Source organism: Mus musculus, chromosome 8, assembly GCF_000001635.26.
Source record: "Mus musculus strain C57BL/6J chromosome 8, GRCm38.p6 C57BL/6J".
Lineage (NCBI taxonomy): Eukaryota > Metazoa > Chordata > Mammalia > Rodentia > Muridae > Mus > Mus musculus.
In genome coordinates, this window is record NC_000074.6 from 4,160,584 (window position 1) to 4,182,510 (window position 21,927).

Below are 21,927 nucleotides of genomic sequence, written 5' to 3' on the forward strand. Positions count from 1 at the left end.
TGCACTTGCCTACAGTTACATAAACATATACACATGAGTAAAAAGTAAAAATATAATTCAACGAGAAGGTCTTTTAGGTTAGCTTACATGAGATAGTCTGGGTAGCTCAATAATAACTATATTACACTGAAAAGAGTCACTATGCCAGGCTGTGTGCTTCATCCATCTCTGTGTGCTGAAGGCAGGAGGATTCCTGTAGAGCCTCTGTCTTCTGTACATGTTGGAAGCCCAAAACTGGGTCTTAACATCAGTAAAATATTTTAAGAGGCAAAAACAGGATAAACGAACTTACCAACAAAAGTAAAGCAAGAAGGGCAAGAAGAAGCAAAAACTTTCTCCTTCTGGAACCTCTCTCTAGGCTGCAACCAAACTCCCCCCCCACACACACACACACACACACACATTTACTGTGGATCTTCCCACTTAAAACAATCTGATCAATAAAAATCCTCAGAAAAATTCTATTGGCTTACCTTTAGTTGATTCCAGATCCAGTCATAGTGACCACCAAGACCAACTAGCATAGTCTATACAACATGAAAATAGAAGAAAACCTGCTTAGGCTGCAAAGGGGACTGACTGGAAGAGTACTGAGTGTGCAAGGTGAGGGGGTAGGGTATGAGCACTTCATAGAGTTTTGAGCAAATGCCAGCATGGAAAATGTCCTTGTAAAACCTAAAACAGAATATACACCAGAAACAAACAAACAAACTACAAAATACTAAGAGCAGCTGGTTAGGGTTGCTCACATCTAGAGGCTTTGGCAAGCAGATCTCTTTTGAATTTGAGGCCAGCCATGTCTAGATAGAGAATTCCAGCCCAGGCAGGGCTACACCGTAAGATCCTGTAAGGTTGGGCTGGAGAGATGGTTCAGCGGTTAAGAGCACTGACTGCTCTTCCAAAGACCCTGAGTTCAAATCCCAGCAACCACATGGTGGCTTGCAACCATCCATAATGAGATCTGACACCATCTGAAGACAGCTGCAGTATACTTAGATATAATATAATAATAATAATAATAAAAGATCCTGTGAGGTGGAAACTTGAGGGTTCTTTGGAAAATAAGTTGGATGATGTTTTGCTGGGGCAAACATGTGAAGGAATGTTTAGCTGAAGTGGGTACAGTGAAAGACTAAGGCAGACTCATGAAGGAACGTTTCACTGAAGCAGACACAGGAGAGAGGATGTTCTGTTAAAGCAAGCTCGTGAAAGGACATGCGATGATGGATTCTTTGCTAATGATATGCATGTATTGGTACACCTTACATTGAGGAGTTCAGTTCCATAGAAAGAAACACCAAAAACTTCTGGTGGTGTGCTACAGTCTCTTGCCGCTCCCGCAGACTTGGGCTGATTGGCAGAGTGATGTCAGCTGAGGCAAGACATATGTTGAGACAAGACCCGTGGAGGACATATGCTGTTTGGAGAGTACAAATAGGACTCTCTGGATAAGTGACAGAGGCTAAACTAGGCTTGCTTGTAGAATTTGCTGTGCAACACTTGTGGGTCTCTTCACTGATCTTTGCTTCCCTGAGAGAGGCATAGCCAAGAACTTCTCCTGGCATCCCTCTGGTCCCAAGGCTGAGGCCTGGCTGACTCTGCTAGGTCATGTCAGCGCTGTTGCTAACTAGACTCTACTGAACTGGACTGCTGATGGTGGGTGGTGGGCTAAAAAAGGAGGTTAAAGCATTTAAGAACCATCATTAAAAATAGACGTTAAAAAATTTTTAAAATTAAAGTCACAAAAAAAATTTTTTTTAACTAAAAAAAAAATTTTTAGTAGGGTTCATCACAATGCCTTAGTGAGTAAAAGTGCTTACTACTAAGTCTGGGGTACTGAGTTCAATCCTACAATCCACATGCTAGAAACAGAAAACTACTAAAAGGTGTCCTACAACCTAAACACACACACACACAGAGCACACAGAGACATTCTGCTTTTCCAGAAGACCCAAATTTATTTCCCAACACCCACAGGTCAGCTCATCTGTACACCCAGTCCAAAGAATCCAGTGCTTTCTTGTGGCCGCTCTGGGTACCAGGTACACACAAGGTGCACAGATATACATGCAGACAAAACACCCATACACATGAAATAAAAATAAAAACCAAACAACAAAGAGCGTGGGGATCTTAGCGAGTGAATCGTACGTAGATGGTACAGGGCCTGAGAGTATAGAAATAACCCCCTTGTCACACAGCCGTTTCCACCCTCCAGGAAAGAGGAAGGAGGTTTTCAAGACTCAGGAAGTAAGAGAACAAGTCTGGGAAAGGTGAAATGGAACAAGTTTCACCAGGGTCCCTCCTCCAAGGTCACGATAACACCTGCTGCTGCAGACGGAGAATAGGGCTCTGACCCACTTACAGCACTGCCTACAAGTCCTGCAGAGAGCTCTCAGGTGGCAGCTTCCTGGAGTCCTCAGCCATACTGGGGTGTTGTTCTGGTAACACAGCTGCCTCTGAGTCGTCCTGGCTCCTGTAAGTAACCCCAAGAAAACCTCAATGGTTCACCAAGCTGACTTGAGTCAAATTGTTACTTTGGTCTGTTGTGGATTCCCTATTTGGGGTGAGTCAAGTCAGGAAAGGCCTCAGTGTGGATGCAATGATCTGCTAAGAGAAAACAGTGTTCCTGATACAAGTGACTATGTACATGGAGAGTACCATGACACATGCCTAAAGCCCTGCTGTTTGGAAGGTTGAACCCAAAGGATCCCCTGAGCCCTGGAGTTTCAGGCCAGCCTGAGGAACAGACACCACCACCCCATCTCAAAACAATAAAAATTAACTAGGCTGGGGGTGTGGTTTAGTTGGTATAGTGCTTGCCTAGCATGCATGAAGCTGTGAGTTCAAGCCCAGCACCATATAAAACCTAACTGGTGGCACTGCCTGTATTTAAAGCTCTTAAGAGGTGGACACGGGAGAGTCAGAAGATCAAAGGTATCCTTGGCTACTGAGTGTATGACCACCCTGAGCTAAATGAGGTCTTGTCCCAAAAGGGGGGAAAAAACTTTTTTGTGGCACTGGGGATGAAGGCTTTGGTCTCATATATGCTTAGCAAGTTTTCAACTATTGAGCTACATCCTCAGATTTCCCAAAATTTCTTTTTAGCAATTAAAGAGGTGGCTCGGTGATTAAGAGTACTTGCTGTATTCCACAGAACCTGTTTGCTTCACAGCCTTCAGGTAGGGTAGCTCACAGCAGCTTGTCCAACTGCAGAGGGGCCAATTACTTCTTCTGGCCTCTTCAGGTGACATGAAGACAAACTGAACTAATTTAAAAAAATTTTTTTAAAATAAAAGCTGGATTGCGGTGGTGCATTCGTTTAATCACATCACTTGGGAGGCAGAGTCAGGCAGATCCCTGTGAGTTCAATCCCAGCCTGGTATATAGAACAAGCTTCAGGACAGCCTGGGCTACATAGTAAGACCCTGTCTCAAAAAAAAAAAAAAAAGATAGATAGATAGATAGATAGAAACATATAGATAAGAAATTTTTAATTTTTTTTTCAAAATAATTTCACTGTACTAAGAGGCCAAAAGAGGCATAAGAGGATATCCTAGAACTGGAGTTACAGGTAGTTGTCAGCCACCAGATGTGGGTGCTGGGAAGTGAACTCAGGTCCTCTGTAAGAGCAATTATCAATCTTAACTCCCGACTGAACTGTTCAGGTGCCTATCCTCCTCTTTTGAGCCATGCTTCCATGTAACCTAGGCTGGCCTCAGAGTCACTGTGGAGCTGAGAACGGCCTCGAACTTGTCTTCCTGCCTTCACCTCCCTGAGCTGGGGACTACAGGTGTTTACTACTATATCTTTTTTTACCAACGTGCTAGGATCAAACCTGGGGCTTCGTGCATGTTAGTTAGGTAGGCACTCTACCAACTGAGCTGCATCCTCCGCAGGAGGTTGATTTCAACTTGATGCTGTTAAATAGCACAGCACACAAACGGGCTGTAGAAGAACTTTTCTTTCCTTTTCTTTTCTTTTCTTCTCTTTTTTTTTTTTAGATGAGGGAAAGGAATACAGAAATGTGGATGGAATGAGGTTTTCAATCACCTGAGTATTTAGTAATAGTCTAGTTTTTCTTAACAGTTTCAAAATTTTAATGGGGCAATATAGATAAAAGAGGGAGAGTGTATGAGATCAACACTATAATACACATCCATGCACTCTGGAAACTAAGGTAGGAAAATTCTGAGTTTGACACCAGTCAAATGCGCTGCGAGTTGGAAGCCAGCTTGAGCTGTGGTGAGACCCTATCTCATAAATTTTAAGCCGGGCGTGGTGGCGCTTGCCTTTAATCCCAGCACTCAGGAGGCAGAGGCAGGCAGATTTCTGAGTTCCAGGACAGCCTGGTCTACAGAGTGAGTTCCAGGACAGCCAGGGCTATACAGAGAAACCCTGTCTCAAAAAACAAAACAAAACAAAACAAAAACAAAAACAAAATTAAAAATTTAAAAATCCATGTGACTGTCAACTGTTAGTATCAAATAGAAGCCCTGACTATACAAAAGGTTAAGATCTCAAACCTTAGAAATCCTGACAGTCCCTATTCTGAATAGACTCCTCTGTTTCCCCTCGTGTCCCCCCCCCCCCCCCCCGATCTTCAGCCATCATGCTGAACTTTTTTGTAGCCTTTTGTGAATCAGGCTGTACTCCACTACTCATCAGTCTCCTCCAGAGGGGAACCACTCCCCCTGCTGAACCTATGATCTCAGCTTTCCTTCTATGACACATCCTTCCTTGCCCCACCCTGTCCAAGGCCCATAACCCACACCCTGGAGTCATCCTCTTCTCAAGTCTTGTAGCTGTCAATGATGGGTCATACATGCTCTCTGCCCTCACTTACTTATTAAAAGAATCTAGGATCTGGCCAAGGTGGTGAGTGGAAGGTGAAAAGTGGGAGGATCTGGAGTTCAAAGTCACCCTCTGCTACACAGAAAATTTTGAGGTCATCCTAAGACTACAATAGACTCTGTCTCAAAAATTAAAATAAAAAAAAAATAAAAACAAAGTGGAAGGAGAAAGGGGAGGAGGAAAAAAACGAGGACAAGGGGGAGTCGGCAAAAGAACCAAGGTCCCATTCATTCATTCATTCTTCAAGCCTTTAAAGCAGCTCTCACGTGTGCGGCTCTGGACCCAAAGGAGACCTGACACCCCCTCCGCCGCTCTATACCCCATCCCCGCCCCGCCCCGCCCCGTCCCAGGAGAGATAATGGTTGGGGCAAATGAAGGATGCAATCGGCGTTTTGATGCCAGATTCACCCAGCAAGGGTAGGACCTGACCTAACCACCCGGCCACCACAGAGATGCTGGCTCTGAAGAGAGGCCTTCTGCATACGCCCGATCTAAAACCCAAGCCAGGAGCCCGGCCCTTGTCTGGTCCCGCCTATCCTTGCACCGAGACACGCCTCCTCATTAACTCCTCCATTTCATTCAGCCCATGGCCTTAAGTCCTACCGCCCAGGACGCCAACCTCATTCCCAGTCTCACGACTCCATTGGTCAAATACAAGAGCCCGCCTTCCATCAGTGTCGCTGACTGCTTAGAAGTCAGGATCTCTTTCACAGCACACCCCTCCCATCTCAACAGTTACCAGGGACGAGGTTTGAAGAGCAGATAGTAATGGACGGCTCAGAACCTCTCATGATTGGGTAGAATTCCAGCTCTGGGCGGGGCTTAGTGCTTTCAGCTAAGGGTTGCTCAAGGCCTCAGCTTTCCTTCCGAGGCACACCTCTCGCCCATCACTATTAGTAGTTTAGGTGTCGATCAATATTATTACTTATTTTGATAGGTAAAATTAGATGTCCATCACAGATTCTCTCATTTCAATTCGCTCCTCTCCTCAGAGAACCGTAGCCAGGGTCCGCCTCACGGGGTGGCTATGGATTGGTCAGGTCTTATGTCATTCTTCTACAGTGGGCGGAGCCAAAGGCCTAAGGGGGCGGTGAATTGGTTGACTGGGCTGGGGGGCGGGGGGCGGGGCAGCGGCTCCTGTCAGCGGGTGAAATGGCAGTGGCGGAGCCAGCGACGGCCGCGGTCCCCGGGGGTGGCTGATTGAAAGGGGCCGGGCCGCGGGGTTTGCGGGACCCTCGAGCAGACGTGACCGTGGGTCGGGGCATCGGACGACACAGCGCAGGGACAGCGAGGCTCGGCGCGGCGATGGAGGCGCTCTCGGCGCAGGTAGGGCGGCCCGAACCGGGCCTCTTCTCCTTGGGGGCGTCAGTGCTGCGGGGCCCCGCGGGGAAGCCAAACCAGGAGCGTGACCTGGGGTCGCCTCGCCTCCAGAATCCACGCTGGGAGCCTTGGCATTCCCAGTCCCGGACCCTGGAACTCCGGCCTCCGCCCACCCTCCTTCCCGATCCCCTCAGGATCCCTCCCAGGGCTCCTAAGACCCAGTGTCTCTTCGCGACGTCCCCCACAGGCTCAGGACCTCTGTACATCTTTCCCAAGACTCCTCTGTTAGAATCTGTCCAGGGCTTCCCCATCCCCCAGTCTGCAGACCTGCCCCCCCCCACACACACACACCATGAGCGTCTCCTTTCCAATCCACAACCACCACCACCACCACCCCGAGTCCCAGGACCCCTCCCATCTGCACATCTCTTGCCTTTACATCCCCCTAAACCTCCCACTTGGCTTCCTGTCTTCTGTGTCTGGCCTACACCCTCATCCTCTCCAAGGAGACCAAGATCAGAGCCCTATACTCTTTCTTTCTGACTCCACAGAAACCCATGCCTCACCTCTTAAACGGAAAGATTCCCAACTGAATCCAGAGACATCAGCTCAGCCTGCTCACTTGGCACCCCTCCTGCTCAAGGGCTCCAATAAAAACAAAAACAAAAAAAACATCACTTCTAGTCTTCTGAGAAGACTATACACTGTTGCTGATCTTGAGCCATCTAGATGGCATCTTCCTGAAGAAATGAACACTCAGGACTTCCCAAAAGACCAAAAGATAGTGCTGAATCCCATCCCCCATAGACACACCCTCCCCATCCATCTTTCTGATACAGAGTGGGGTCATTTAGATACCCCTAAATATACAGGAACCTAAGGGCCCAACCCAGACCCAGGCCCATGAGTGCTCTCCCCCCCCCATCTCTCTCTCTCTCTCTCTCTCTCTCTCTCACACACACACACACACACACACACACACACATGAGAACTTCTATACACCTTCTTGAGCCCAGTACCCTCAACAGACCTCCTAACTCAGACAAAAGACAGAAGATTGTGAGGTGGCAAGCTCTGTCCCCAGCACCTAGCCTGTCCCTTCCACCCCATTCTCTTTGAGTTGGGACTCCAGGGCGTGTCAGGGCCTAAGATCTACCTACCACAAATCTCTCCCCCCCCTCTCTCTTTCTTATCCTTTTTAATAGGAAGGACATTCTTTCCTACACCAGTGTCCCAAAAGGAACCAGTGCCCATCTCCAAATCAATGGCACCTCCCTATACATACCATGGGGAGTGAGATCTTCCAGCGGCTCCTGGCCCCAATCCTAAAGTCTGACCAGACTGGTAGGACCAGCATCCTTGAGCCTATGGCATCTGTTGGCCTCAGATGATATAGACAGTGCTGCCATCTAAGGTGCTCATCAAGGCCAGTTTCTGAGAGCCCTGTGAGTTCTTTTACCCACCACCAATGTTTGGTCAAAATAAAACAGCTTCCTCCTAGCATGTGGGATCTGCTCAGACTGGGTCAGACCTGCCAAAAGCAAGCACCTCTTTAAGGAATATTTTCAGAAGGGTTAAAATGTGAAGAAGACAGGGGGGGTGTGTGTGAAAGGATGAGTGCTCTGATTGACAACCCCCTCTGCTTGACACCCCCACTCCCATATACACCACTCCCAGCCAATCTGTCATTAAGCCAGACTCCCCACATCCCTCACTCTTCATGGTTGTATTGTATTGGTTCTCCCTACCAATTCTGCCCCACAGCTCCCATCCTAGGGTCCCACCTGTGGGTTCCCTCTGGATTCCTGCGGTTGACTGTGGTGGTTTGGAAGGGATCACAGGTAGCTTGGCCCCGGCACAAGACAGAGAGGAAAGAAGAGATTGCAGAACTGGCTGTAGTTGTAGAACTAGGGAGTGTAAAGGAGAATCCAGAACAAACCAGCTCCTAACAAGCATTTGGTTATGCCTGGAAAGACCCAGATAAAAAGCCTAGGTTTCCTTGTAGAATATTTACAAACAAATTCTGAACAGATTTGAATAAAAAAAAAAAACTCATCTTGGCTTAGAACTTCAACTTCTCCATCTGGAAAATGGGGGTTGGGGGAAAAAGCCCTTAGAATAGTAGTATTCTGCTGCAGTCAAGCCAGTTAGATTAGGGTGTGGCCTAATGTGTTTCCTGGGAGCAGTGAGGTTTAGCAGAACAGTGGGGTTTAGCAGAACAGACCCCACACACACCTAGCAAAGTTGGTATTGTCACTGGCCCTGATGATCCCTGTCTTCAGTGGATAGTAGCCATATCTGAAGGACTTAGCCATCTTGCAGGAAGCTGGCTTAAATCAGGGCTGAAAGAATGAAGAAAAAAGATGATCTGTTGTGGGACTTGTAGTCATGCAGGCATCTTCTGGAAGGACTGAGGACATGGGGAACTAACTACTGGCAGCCCTCCTGATGGACACAAGATAGAAGTTTATCATGTCCATTTGAGAGCAAGAGTGCATGAAAAGACTTGAAGGTCATGTGGCACATGAGAAGCTGCAAGACCTCCCCCCACTCCCCAGGGGACTTTGCACAGATGGACACAGCGGGTTAGAAAGGGCCCCTGGGATAGACTGTGAACTCTGTAGAAAGTACAAGAAGGCTTTAAGTCTTTGAGTAGAGCCAACACAGCTTTGCTGTAGCCTGGGGATATAGATACATTGTCTTTTGTGTCTGTGCTTTGATAGGTACTAGTAGATCAGAAACAAGTCTTGTAGAATGTCAAGTCAGTGTTTATGGGTGATAACCCCACTGTGCCCAGGGAATTGACTCAGATGGCCTGTATCTAAAGCCTGCACAGCCAGCTTGAGGAAGAGTTAGACCCAGAAGCACACATTGATTGAGCTCTTGTCTTGTGTTCACTATGCCAAACATCATTTGCATATCATCTCATTTAATCCTCTGAGCGACCGACCGAAAGGAGCCAGTGTTCCAGTGTGTTCCTTTGCTATCACATGCTGCTGCTGCTGCTGCTGCTGCAGTAGGAATGCAGGAGACAGAGTTACTTACACTGCCGTAAGAGCTCTGAGAAAGGACGTCCAGGAAGGTGTGACAGGGATGACTTATGGATGCAGTCACCAGGCAGGCGTGGCAGGTTAGGGTGTCCCAGAAGTACTTGGACAGGGGCTGGGCACCAGCATAGTTCTTTCATGGGATGCGTGAGTGACTTCTAGGGATGGACAGATGGATGGATGAGCTTTACCCTTTAGGCCAGCGTCTACCAAATGTGATCCATATGACAGTACAGACCATCAGGCACTCATGGTCAAAAAGGGATCTGAGATTGGGAAAATTGGGAGAAGGTACAAACCATACCATCTCCAGGAAAGCCAAAGTCAAGCACTAGAAAGAAGGAAGTTGTTGAGAGCTAACATGCTCCCTGTGTCCACACCCCAGTTGGAGAAGATACCATCCCTCAGAGGAACGTTTCCAATGCTCCTTTGGCATATTTTGCCTGCACTTTAATGTCTGTTCTTAACATGTATCCATGTGCTTGTGAAACATTTTGTTTGTAGGGGACATGGTAGGTGTATGTGTTAATATTTCACATATGAGTGAACGCATGTGTGTGCGTGTACATGTGGAGTCCAGGGGTCAGCCGTGAGTGTCATTCCTCAGAATATGTATTAAGCTGTCATGTAGGTACTGGGAATCAAGCCCTGGTTCTCTGCAAGAGCTGCCAGTGCTCTTAACCACTGAGCCATATCTCCAGACTCTGTCCACCTTGTTTTTTGAAAGAGGTCTCTCAGCTGGGTGGTGGTTGGTGCATGCTGGTTTGTCCCAGAACTCAGGAAGCAGAGGCAGGAGTTCAAGGCCAGCCTGTTCTACAGAGCCAGTTTAAGGACAGCCAGGGCTACATAGAGAAACCCTCTCTTGGCCGGGGCAAGGGGGGGTTAAAAAAAGAAATCAGTCTCTCACTAGGCCCCAGGGACCCTCTTGCCCCTGCTTCCCTGGCACTGGTATTACAAGCATACACCACTGTGCATGACTTTTTACATGGATGCTAGGCCTCCAACTCAAGTCCTCATGCTTTTATGGAAAGTACTGGCCTATCTCCCTGGCCCTATGAAATAATATTAAGTAGTTGGTTTTTGCCTGTGTGTATGTATGATGTACTTGTATGTTCTGTACATGTGCACAATTGTCTGTGAAGATGCACTTCCCTGTGGAGGGCAGAGTGTCTTCCTCTATTGCTCTCCACTTTCATCTAGTAGCACAGGATCTCTTGCTGAGCCTGCAGCTCTCCAGTTTGTCTAGTTAGCCAGCTTGCCTAGAGATCTCCAGTCTCTGTCTCCCGAATCTTGAATTACAGATGACTGCCATCCCTTCTCTGCTTTTTTATTTTTAATAATTTTTATGTGTGTCCCTGTTTGACCTACATGTATGTCTATGCATTTTGTGCAATGCCCACAGCTAAAAGAGGACATTAGACCCTCTGAAATTAGAGTTACAGACAGTTGTGAGTCTCAGTGTGGCTGCTGGGATTTGAACCTGAGACCTGTGCAAGAGCACAAGTGCTCTTAACTACTGAACCATTTCTGCAGCCCCTCCTGCTCATCTTTGACCTGGCTTCTGTGAGTCCAAACACTACTTTTACAACCAACACTTTATCTATGGAGCATTTCCACAGACCCCCTCCCAATGAAATCCTTTCACTGGTACCTGTCTCCCACACAACCTGTAAGCAAGTCTCATGAAAGGAGGGTGCCTATCTATTCTCCAGTATCTGTATCTATTCACAGGTGAATCCCAGATTCACATAGCAGTTTCTCAGTAAAATGTGTTTGATTTTACAAGCTAATGGGCTTCCCTCCCTCAGCCATTTCTGAAACAGAAAGAGGTCAGATCTGTCTGCCTTAGGTAAAGGTAATGCTTTGTAAGGCCTATCTGCCTCACATGTGTCCACCATCCAATCCAGCTCAACAAGCCCAGAAAGCTGGCACAGATGACAGAGAAACATCTCCACCTGTGCACCTGCCACAGGAAGCCCTTGTAAAAGGGCTTTGATGTTCTTCCTCTGTCATTTTCAAGGACATTTAAATAGAGAAAATGAAGAAATTTGCCCCCAAGTGAACCTGTTACAGTGGCAGAAAATAAGCTGGTAAGGACACACAACATAAGCCTATTTTTTTGGGTCAGATGAGAATTTGTAGGTCATAATGGTCCACCCTTAGGTTTTCACCTGAAGGTGTGTTGCTGTTACTGCTCCTGTTACTACCAATAAGGGTGATTATAGTTTTATAGTGTTTAGTCCTTAAAGATCATCACCATTAAGGGGCAATTTGCACTGGACTGTAGGGTCCACACAGTGGCCTTGACAGCCCTTACCTTCAAGGAACTGTCCATCCAGCAGGGAATAAATACAGGCTACTGCTGATTCTAAACACAGGACAAAAGTCTGAGTGGTAATAATACAGAGTGGGGAGGAGGGAGGGAGGGAGAGAGGGGGGGAAGGGGGAGAAAGAGTGTTGGTCGGGTACTATATCATTAGCCCTGTTTACAGATTGAAATGTCATGATACCCTGGATCACAAGGGGGGAGTATAGGAGGAGGTTTCAACTGTAAGCCAAAAGATTTAGAATAACTGTCCACACTGCAAGAATATGGAAAATTCCAGAACATCTTGGAGAATTGGGTAAAACTGACAGCGTATGTATGTAGCACCATTGGTAGAATGCTTGCTTGGCATGCACAAAGCCCTGGATTCAATCCCCAGCACTATAAAAACCAGATTTAGTGGCTGTTCTAGCTCCATTTTCTATTGCTGGGATAAAGTACCCTGGCCAGAAGTTTGAAAGATAGTTCAGCAATTACAGTACCTTCTGCTCTGCACAGGAACAGAGTTCACTTCCCAGCATCCGTGTTGGGGGACTCACGACTCATCAACTCTGGGATCTGACGCCCTCTTCTGGTACCCTCCAGGAGTACCTGTATTCACATACATACACCCACACAGAGACACAAGTACATGTAATTAAAAATAAAATGTCACTGGGCATGGTAGCACATGCCTTTAATCTGAACACTTTAAGACCCAAAAATAAATTTTAAAAGTTTTTTGGGTTTTTTTTTTTTTTTTAAGACAGGATTTCTCTGTGTAGCCCTGACCATTCTGCAACTTTGTAGACAAGACTGGTCTTGAACTTAGAGATACTTCTGCCTCCCAAGGACTGGGATTAAAGGCTGTACCACCACCACCTGGCAATAAAATGAAATTTTGAAAAATATCCCAATCAAAAATCTCAAGGGAAGAAGGGCTTATTGGCTTACCATTCCAGGCTACAGCCCATCATTTTTGGGGAAGTTGAAGCAGGAACTTAGATGACTATCAAGAGCAGAGAGTATCCATTGCTGCCTACTTGCTTAATTAACTTTTGCTCAGAAAGATTTCTTTTCTCTCATACATTCCAGAAGCTAGCATAGAGAATGGTGTCATCCACAATGGGCTCTGTCATTTAACAGTCAAGACAGTCCCCAACAGATAAGCCCATAGGCTGACTTGATTTAGACAATTTTGCAATTGAGACCCTCCCTGATGATTCTAGGTTACAGCAAACTGACATTTAAAACTAACCTGTTTGGTAGTCTATATCTGTCTTCTCAGCACTCAGTAAATGGGAGCAGGCAGATCAGGAGTTCAAGGTCATCCTCATTTACCTATCAGGTTTGAAACCAGCCAGGGCTACATATGATTTCTATCTCAAAAAGAAGAGGAGGAGGAGAAGGAAGATGAAGATGAGCAGAAGAAATTTAAAATAGCTAAAAATGCAAGGGAGAAGAAAGCAATCCTCGGTGTTTTCCTTGTTACCCCAGGAACTATATACCCTTTGCCAAACAAAAGAACCTAGAACCCAGCCATACTATTGCCCCAGGACTTGGGGACAGCCACAGCAATGATGGTCTGCTGACCAGTTTGGGGACATTGGGGACAAGTAGCACCATTCCAAGCTTCAGATCCTGATCTGAATCTATGTTTGTGGTAATCATAGGAGGGAGGAGATCTGAAATGTGACTTTTTTCAATTTTTCAATTCAATTCTATTCAAATTTTTCAAAAAGAATTTGGGGTCTTTATTCCTCTTCATAATGTCATGCCCTCCATAGAAGTTGCCCATATAGGCTGGCTGGTTCACTGTGCTGAAAAACAATGATTGTGAATTATCAAGTGCTCACTAAGATTTACCAGCTGCACTCAGTGTTTTATGTCTATCATTTCTGGCTGGATTGTTTTGTTTTGTTTTGGGTTTTGAGACAGTTTCTTTGTGTAGCCCTGGCCATTCTAGACCATGCTTGTGGGACAGTGGACCATGCCAGGAAACTTGGTAGGTTGAGCGGGTTCAGAGTCCCTGGCTCCCAGGCACCCACCTGAGACAGTAGGCGGCTGTTCCCTGCCAGATTCCTGTCCTGGAACACCTGTCCATACTTGCCACAGTAGTCACACAGCCCAGAACAGAGCTCTCTATGCTAATGAGGTACCTAGAGACCCTGAGGGTTTAACCAGTAAGCTTCCCTTCTCAGACATTCCTCCCTGTAAAATGTATTTAATCTCTGGTCCACCCTCAGGAATTGATATGCATCCATTTTCCACAATGAAGAGTCAATAAAGCCTACTCCTACAGAGCTGCAGCCTAAGTCTCCTGTAGAAGGCCTCTCTGCACTTCCAGAAAACCACCACCAAGCTAAGCCTAAGTTCCCATTATCCCCCAGCCCCAGGCTAGTCCTCAGCCTGTGGGCCCCTGACTCTGCTCTCAATTCCTCGAAACTCAGAGGACCTGGATGTCCAAAAGTTTGGAGCACCCAGTCCCAACCTCATCATGGGTCCATGGACCCCAATCCTTCATTCCCAACTCTTCTGTGTAGCACCCCAGTGGCAACTAGATGCTCAGGAGTCAGGGAACCCCAGCTTCAGCCTCCCCCATTTTAGACTGTATTTTCTCACCCCCTGAGCCATATCTCAGTGCTTTGCTAAAGCCTGGTACCCTATGGCATCAGCCATACCCCAGCTGCCAGGTAGAACATGGACCCACACATGCTGGCCTCAAACTCAGAGATTCTCCTGGAACTGCCTCCTGAGTGCTGGGATTAAAGGTGTGCATCACCATGCCCAACTTTGTTTTTGGGTTGGGTTTGGTTGGGTTTTTGTTTTATTGGTTTTTTTTTTTGTTTGTTTGTTTTTGTTTTTTGTTTGTTTGTTTTTGTTTTTCTGCTTTTTGTTGTTTTTGAGATAGGAGAGGGTCTTATGTTAGCATCAATCTCCCTATATAGCTGAAACTGGCCTTGAACCCTGGTCTTCCTGTCTCTAATTCCTGAGTATTGAAATGACAGACATAAACCACTATGTCTGATTTTGTGGAAGGGGGACATTTATGCAAGTGCACACACCTGTACATGTTCACAAAGGCCAGAGAAAGGAATCTTCCTCTATCACTCTCTGACTTATTCCTTTGAGGCAGGGTCTCTCCCTGAACTTGGATCTCATAATTTTAGACTAGACTAACAACTAGCAAGTCCAGCAATAATCTTATTTCTGGCCCTTACAACACTGGGGTTACTGCAGCACCACTCTGGTTTATTATATGGGTGCTAGGATCAGAATGCAGGTCCTCATGGTTAAGCAGCAAGTACTCTTAACCACCAAGCCTTCTTTCTAGCCCACACGCCTGGTTTTATATGGTGTTGGGGATGGAACCCAGGGCTTCATATATGCTAAGCAAGCATGCTGCCAACTGAGCCACATCCCTGGCCCATATACATATATAATAACATGTTATATATTAAACATAATGTATATTTTTAACTACATGTTTTTAAAATAAAAATATAGAAAAGGCAGAAGCATCATGGGTAAAATGTAGGGCAGAGTGGAGAGAAGAAACCAAGTTCAAATCCTCTTCTGATGTCAGAATTGGGGTACCAACCAATGACCCTCTCCCTATCAGTGTGGTGCTTCTTTATTTTCTAATATTCTTTATTCTGCTCTTTATTTTTCTAACTACCCTTGTACACAATATTTTTTGAACAATATTCTGTGAGGTTGGGGATGTAGTTCAGTAGTAGATAACTTGTCTAGCATGAAGTCTTGATTTGACCATGAGTACCACAAATAAAAGTATATTAGCGCATGTGCGCGCGCACACACACACACACACACACACACACACATATATATGTATGTATTATGTGTATAATTTATTTTTATAATATGGGGTAGGGTTTTTTTTGATATAGAAACTCTTATAGCCCAGGATAGATTTGGATTCATTATGTGACCAAAGATGGCCTTATTACATTTTTATTTATTTTATTTAGTTTTATTCATTTTGTGTGCAAGTGTGAATATGTCTGTAAGAGCAGTACATGTTATTAACTACTGAACCATCTCTCCAGTCCCTAAAGATTTTTATTTTTTATTCATGTGTATGTGAGTCTGTTTAAATTGTGTGCATGAGAATGTTCATATGGTTACTAAAGAGGCCAGAAGAGGACATCAGGTCCCATAGAGCTGGAGTTGTAAGCTGTTGAGAGGTGACCGATCTGGGTTCTAGGAACCTAACTCGTGTCCTCTGCAAGAGCAGCAAGGGTTCTTAACTGCTGAGCAAACTCTCCAGTTTAACACCCTAATTTTTTAATATACATTTTTATTGGATCAATGTATGTATATGTCTGTATTACATTTGTGTCTAAGCATACAGGTGCATATCACTTTGTGCATGTGGAAGTCAAAAGACAGCCTGCAGCATCTGACCACACCGTCCATGTTGTTTGAGACATGGTCTCTTGTTAGGCTGGCTGAGCCTGAAAGCTCCCATGGATTCTCTCTTTCTACCTCCTGTCTTGCCACTGGAATGCTGGGATTACAGACATGCACTACTTCTCCAGCTTTATATAAGGGTTCAGGGGACTCAAACCCAGGTCCTCAAATATACACAGTAAGGACTTTACCCACTGATCCATCTCCCCAACCTCTAGTGTCTATTTTTACCCCTATGATGTTTAGTTATTACATGTCCTCCAGCTCCCATGGGCTATGGCACTTCCTTGTAATGCCCTTTTTTCTGATGACCTTCACAGACAAGATATTTCATGCAGTACCCCTTCATCAGGACCTCTCTGGCATTCTTCTCATAGAGTAAGACAATGACCTCAATGGAGAAACACCACAGAATTAAAGCACCCTTCCCCATCACCTCCTGTCAAGGGCTTATGAGGTTACTGTTGCTGCTGACCCTGATTACCTCTTTGAACCACATGGGAATTTTTGTCTTGATTCACTCAACAAATGTTTATTGAGCACCTGCCAAATTTTAATAGTGCATTAAGGGATTAGAGCATAAATTAAGATACTGCTTTGTCCTCAAATCATAATGAAGCAAGCAAGGACAGAAGCCATTGGTACAAAATGTATGTAGGGGGCTGGGGAAACAGCTTGGTGGTTAAGACATGTGCCATGTGTGAGGACTGGAAGTCAGATCCTTGGTACCCACTTAGTGTCTGACGGGTGTTAGGGCCCACCTTCTGCCTAGGTATGCTAGCAATGTAAATGAACTCAGGGATTCTCAGCTAGACCAGGACTGTAGCTTGACTGGCAGAATGCTTACCCAGAATAGATGATAATGTCAGCAATTGAAGAAGATGCTGCATATCAACCTCTGCTCTCTGCATGAATCCAAGTACATATATGTTAATCCTCCTCCCCATGTGCAAACACACACACATATGTAGGGGGAAGCATGTATATTGGGCTAAGGTGTGGATTTTCAGGGGGAAAATTCAGGATAGTAGAACAAGATTGAAAGAAAGACTTCATGGTAATCATGCTTGTGGTGGGGCTAGAGAGATGTTTCAGTGACTAAGAGCACTTATCACTCTTTCCAAGTTCAGTTCCCAGCACTCATGTGATGGCTTACAATCATCCTTAACTCCAGTTCCAGAGAATACAACACCCTCTTCTAAGATCTGAGGACACCAGGTACACATACATACATCCAGGCCAAGCACTCATACACATAAAATGAATCTAAGAAATGAAAAAAGAATGTTCAAAGCTGGAGGATGACTCGGTAGGTAAAAGCACTTACCAGCAAATGTGACAGACAGCCTTAGTTCAATCCTAGGAATGTACATGATGGAGCACAGAACTGATCTCATGAATGGTTCTCACACCTTCACATGCATGCTGTGGGGCACAAACATCCACACCACTACTAATTAATTAATTAATTAATTATAGTTTCATTGAAAAAAAAGGGATTCTCAGCTAGACCAGGACTGCAGCTTGACTGGCAGAATGCTCACCCAGAATGCTCCAGGCTCTGGGTTCTATCCTCAGTACCGTATAAAATTGAACATGGTGATGATACCTGTAAACAAAGCACAAAGAATAGAAACGGAAGGAGGAAGAAAGCATGTGTTGGATTCAACTGCATACATTAGGCCAAAGGGGCCTTTCCAAAATCTCACCCTCGTTCACAAGCCCTCAAAGAGAAGGCTTTGATTACTGCAGGATGGTTTGACTTCCTTTGGTGTTCCATCCCTCTCCCAACTTTGTTTTGTTTTGTTAGTTTGTTTTTCTCAGTACTGGGAATTTTATTTTTGAGTACAGAACACTTGCATCATTTGTACTTTGTATACACTGTGAGTTATGAACACTAACATGTACATTTACATGGGTGAATACTTCAATTGTCTCGGGTAAACGTCTAGTGAGAAACTGCTAGATCCTACTGTAACTTATTACTTCCAGAGATTCTCTGACTGCTCCATTCTGAGCACTCATCTGGATCTATCATATACATTCTGGGTGACTGTTTCTTACCAGGAAGATCCAGAGTGACTCCTGCCTTAAAGTGAGAGGTCATCAAGTCTTGTGGAGGAGCTGCGAAGGGCCAGCTGGCAATCGTGGCTAACCACTGGTAGAAAGAAAAGGCAAGAGATGAACGCTTCACTTACACTAGCTTGTTTAGACTGAGAATAGGGCTGAAGGGATGCTCCTTTGGATGCTCTTGCAGAGGACTCAGGTTCTCTTCCCAGCACCCACATGGTAGCTTACAACCATCCTTAACTCCAGTTCGAAAGATCCAGGAGCTTCTTTTGGCCCTCATGGGCACCAGGCACGCATATGGTATACTTACGTACAAGCAGTGAACATTTATATACAGAAAAAAAATTTAAATAAAAATAAAATAAACCCTAAAAATGCACTGAGGATTTATCAGTCTGGCGGGCACACAATCTTGGATTCTGTCTCTCTTAGACAAGATTACAGAGGCCTGTTATCACAGCATTTAGAAGATGGAGGCAGAGAGATCAGGAGTTCAAAGGCATCCTTGGCTACTTAGTGAGTCTGAGGCCAGCCCAGGCTACAAGACACCCGTGCAAGGCTTTAGAGGGAGAGGTGACACACAGGTGACTAAGATGCCCTGCCCAAAGAGATAGGAAGAGAAGCAGGAGGCTCTCCTTATTGACTATATAGGAGAGGGCTTCAAGAAAAAGAAACAATGGCCAGCAGTGCCCAAATCCCAGAGAGGGAAAAGGAAGAGAATTCAGAGACGCTTAATGTTGGCTTTTCTATCCCTCACAATCGTTGGACACCAGCACCATCTTTGCTCGGCCGTGAGCCAGACAGATGTGGTGGCTCATAATTGTGAATCCCAGCTCTCAGGAGGCTGAAGGAGGATCGCAAGCTTGAGACTAACCTACGTGACTGTCTTAGTTTCTTTTCTGCTGTTGTGATACAGTGTCCTGACAAAAGCACCTTCAGGGAAAAGGGTTTATTTTGGCTCACAATTTTGTGTCATTCCATCATGTCAGGGTGGTCACAGCAGCAGAAATTGTGGGGACACATTGAGTTCACAATCTGGAAGCAGAGAGCAATAGGCTCACTTTCTTTGAGTCCCACAGTGAGTCTTCCCACCTCTATTAAACTAGTCAAGAGAACCCTACCAGCCATGCCACAGGCCCACAACGCTGATGAGTTAGAGTGTGAATATCGATGAACCTCAAGAGAATATGTTTGGGTGACTAGTACCTGTGTGGATGTGGTATGTCTGAATGTGAAGGAGTACATATGTACCCCCAAGAGCATAAATCTGACAATGTGTGTATGTGTTGTATATGTGTTTCAGAATATATGTATATATGCCCAAGTAGGCGTAGGTGAAACTGTATGTGCATGAATGTGTGTGAATGTGTATATATCAGAGTATGTATGCGTATGAAAGTGTATGAATAAGGAGAGGTGGGTGGAGTCCATCCTAAAGCTGGGTCCTCTCTCCTTATCAGGTACTAGGTAGTCCCAGGCTACCTCATTATCCATAGGTGCCTTTGCCCTGAGCTCTCAATGCTCTCCAAATTCAGCAGTAGTTCTGGAACCCTCATCCTGCCTCTACTATCTTTTCTTTCCATGTTCTCCCAGTTCTGGAGACTAGCTTTGCCTAGGAAGATCATTCTGCTTTAGCACTTTGTGACCACAGCCCTGTCTAGCCACAGATTGACACTGCAGGAGATCCTGTAGCAGCCCCACTCTCTGTCTCTGTCTCTGTCTCTATGTCTCTCTCTGACTCTCTCTTTCTCCCTCCCTCTCTCCCTCTCTCCCTCCTTCTCCCTCCCTCCTTCCCTTTCCCCACCCAAACCCCCCCCAAATGATTAACTCCTAGTTCAGCAGTTTATAACTGCTGATAAACCTTTGGGACTGGTCATCCTCAGCCAGCCTGGCACTCACCGAAATCTATAACCCTGGGCTGGGGTGGGATTAAAGTGCCTGCTATACAAGGTTTAGGACTAGTGTTCCACATAAATATCTTTAGAACCCACATAAATATCAGGTGGTGGCAGTCTGCCTGTACTTCTAGCTCACAAGCTCTGGGTTTTGCTTGACAGACCCCACTTCAATGAATAAGGTGGAAGGGTGGTCAAGAATGATTCCTGACAAGGCTAATTCAACCTCAGGACTCCACATTGCAAGTAAACACACACACACACACACACACACACACACACACACACACGAAAACCAAAATCCAGAGTTTTCTGCTCCCAAATAGAGTTGGGGAAGCCCTCAGAGCTGTCCTTGTCCTAAAGGGATAGAGGTTCCTGAGGAGCAAGGATTCTGAGATTCTCAAAAGCTGAAATGAGAGCTGTGAAGCCCCAAGATCCACCTGCAATAAGGCATCAGTGGAGAGAGGCCCAGAACTAAGCTCAGGACTAAGGTGAAATCCAGCTTACCTGGGAATCCTGGAATTGATTGGACACTATAAAAAGGTGCTTACTGCAGACAGGTAAACAGTGTTCTCTCACATTGTGTCTGTTCCCCACTACCTAAGGAATCAGATGTTCCCTTTGCAGGGACCATGTGAGGCCCTTTCTGTGGCCATGAGTCAGAACTGGGTCAAGTTGGGTTCAGGCACAAGGAACAGACTTCTGGAATAGAGCACAGAAGGAGGTGGGCAAGTGTGAAGGTACCATGCTATGTAATCAGAAATCAGGAGCAGAGATTTCTTTCTGCCTCTACAGCCTGAGGTTCTCAACCCCTGCATATGGCCTAGGTTCACCAAGAGGAACTATAGCTAGACAAAAGGAACATGCTCCCCAGGCTCCACCTTCCCCCCCAGAGCCTTTCCTTTTTCTATTTTAATGTGTGTTTCTGTGGGTATGGGCATGTTCATGTGTGTGAGTACAAGTATGTGTGTACCATGCTGTGCATATGGAAGTCTTAAGAATAACCTTGGGTGTCAGTGTCTGCTGTTGGTAGCCACTCTGTACACCAAGCTAATTGGCCTACAAGTTTCTAGGGATTCTCCTGTGTCTATCTCCCATCTCACTGAAGGAGGGGTGAGATTACAAAGTGTGTGTGCTACTATGTCCAGCTTAGGTAGACCGTCAGAATCCAAGCTCATGCCTTCATTGGCATGTGTTTTATCCACTAAGCCATTTTTTTCAGCCCATTCCAAAGCATTTTATGATCCTAGAAATGTTCCCTACCAGGAAAATGCCAACTCCACCTCCAATCCTCTACATGCCTCAACAGACCCCAGGAACCTCAACTCTCAGCAAGACCTACAGCTCTAGCCCCAGGATAGATCATAATGGCCTACATTGGTGGACAAACATGTCATATGCTATATGTAATATGCTTGGTTCACAACCTTCCCTTTGAAGGACCCTAGTCTCTAGAGACCAGAGAAGTTCAGTGACTACCCTAAAATTCACACAACTCATTGGCAGAGAGCCAGGCTTTAAATACATCATTCTACATCAACACACACCTTTTTTTCCCCCACACAACCCCCACCTTGGTTTTTCGAGACAGGGTTTCTCTGTATAGCACTGGCTGTCCTGGAACTCACTTTGTATACCAGGCTGGCCTCGAACTCAGAAGTCCACCTGCCTCTGCCTCGTGAGTGCTGGGATTAAAGGCGTGCGCCACCACGCCCGGCTAACACACACCTTTTGGTTTGCTTTATTTCTGTATGTGTGCAGAGTTGCACATATGTGAGTAAGTGCTCTTGTGGAGATGGGAGGATAGCCACAGCTGCTGTTCTTAGTTGCTGTTCACTTTGCTTTGTATATGTCTTATATCTTTATTTTAGGTGTGTCTGTCTGAATGTACGGCATGTGATTTCCTTAAAGAGGAGTCTAATCCCCTGGATCTGAAGTCACAGGCTGTTGTGAGCCACCTAATGGGGATGCTGGAAACCAAACTTGGAAAGGAGCACTAAGT

At 45.6% G+C, this 21,927-nt stretch overlaps 1 protein-coding gene and 1 long non-coding RNA gene across 9 annotated transcripts in view; one reads left to right on the forward strand and one right to left on the reverse strand.

Moving 5' to 3' along the window:
* Positions 1 to 1,789: 1,789 nt before the first annotated feature.
* 4932443L11Rik lies at positions 1,790 to 21,514 on the reverse strand. 3 transcript variants are annotated; one of them, XR_003947497.1, is made up of 7 exons: positions 21,189 to 21,514; positions 18,025 to 18,118; positions 17,505 to 17,569; positions 17,288 to 17,385; positions 12,030 to 12,138; positions 6,741 to 9,379; positions 1,790 to 2,476 (listed from the first exon to the last, which is right to left on the reverse strand). It is a non-coding gene; the product is annotated as an RIKEN cDNA 4932443L11 gene (long non-coding RNA). The 3 variants fall into 3 exon arrangements; XR_003947498.1 differs by lacking the exons at positions 6,741 to 9,379; positions 12,030 to 12,138; XR_003947499.1 differs by lacking the exons at positions 1,790 to 2,476; positions 6,741 to 9,379; positions 12,030 to 12,138; positions 17,288 to 17,385 and adding an exon at positions 12,274 to 16,865.
* Evi5l (ecotropic viral integration site 5 like) overlaps positions 5,968 to 21,927 on the forward strand; it is a 41,539-nt gene continuing 25,579 nt past the window's right edge. For 5 of the 6 annotated variants that reach the window (NM_001346730.2, NM_001368794.1, NM_001368792.1 and 2 more), the window contains exon 1: positions 5,984 to 6,180. Coding sequence is in view for 3 of the 6 variants with exons in the window: in NM_001368792.1 (NP_001355721.1) it covers positions 6,160 to 6,180 (21 nt within the window). In the remaining 3 variants the exon portion in view is untranslated. Of the gene's footprint in view, positions 6,181 to 21,927 lie in introns of all 6 variants that reach the window. The other variant, XM_006508749.3, reaches the window with a different exon arrangement.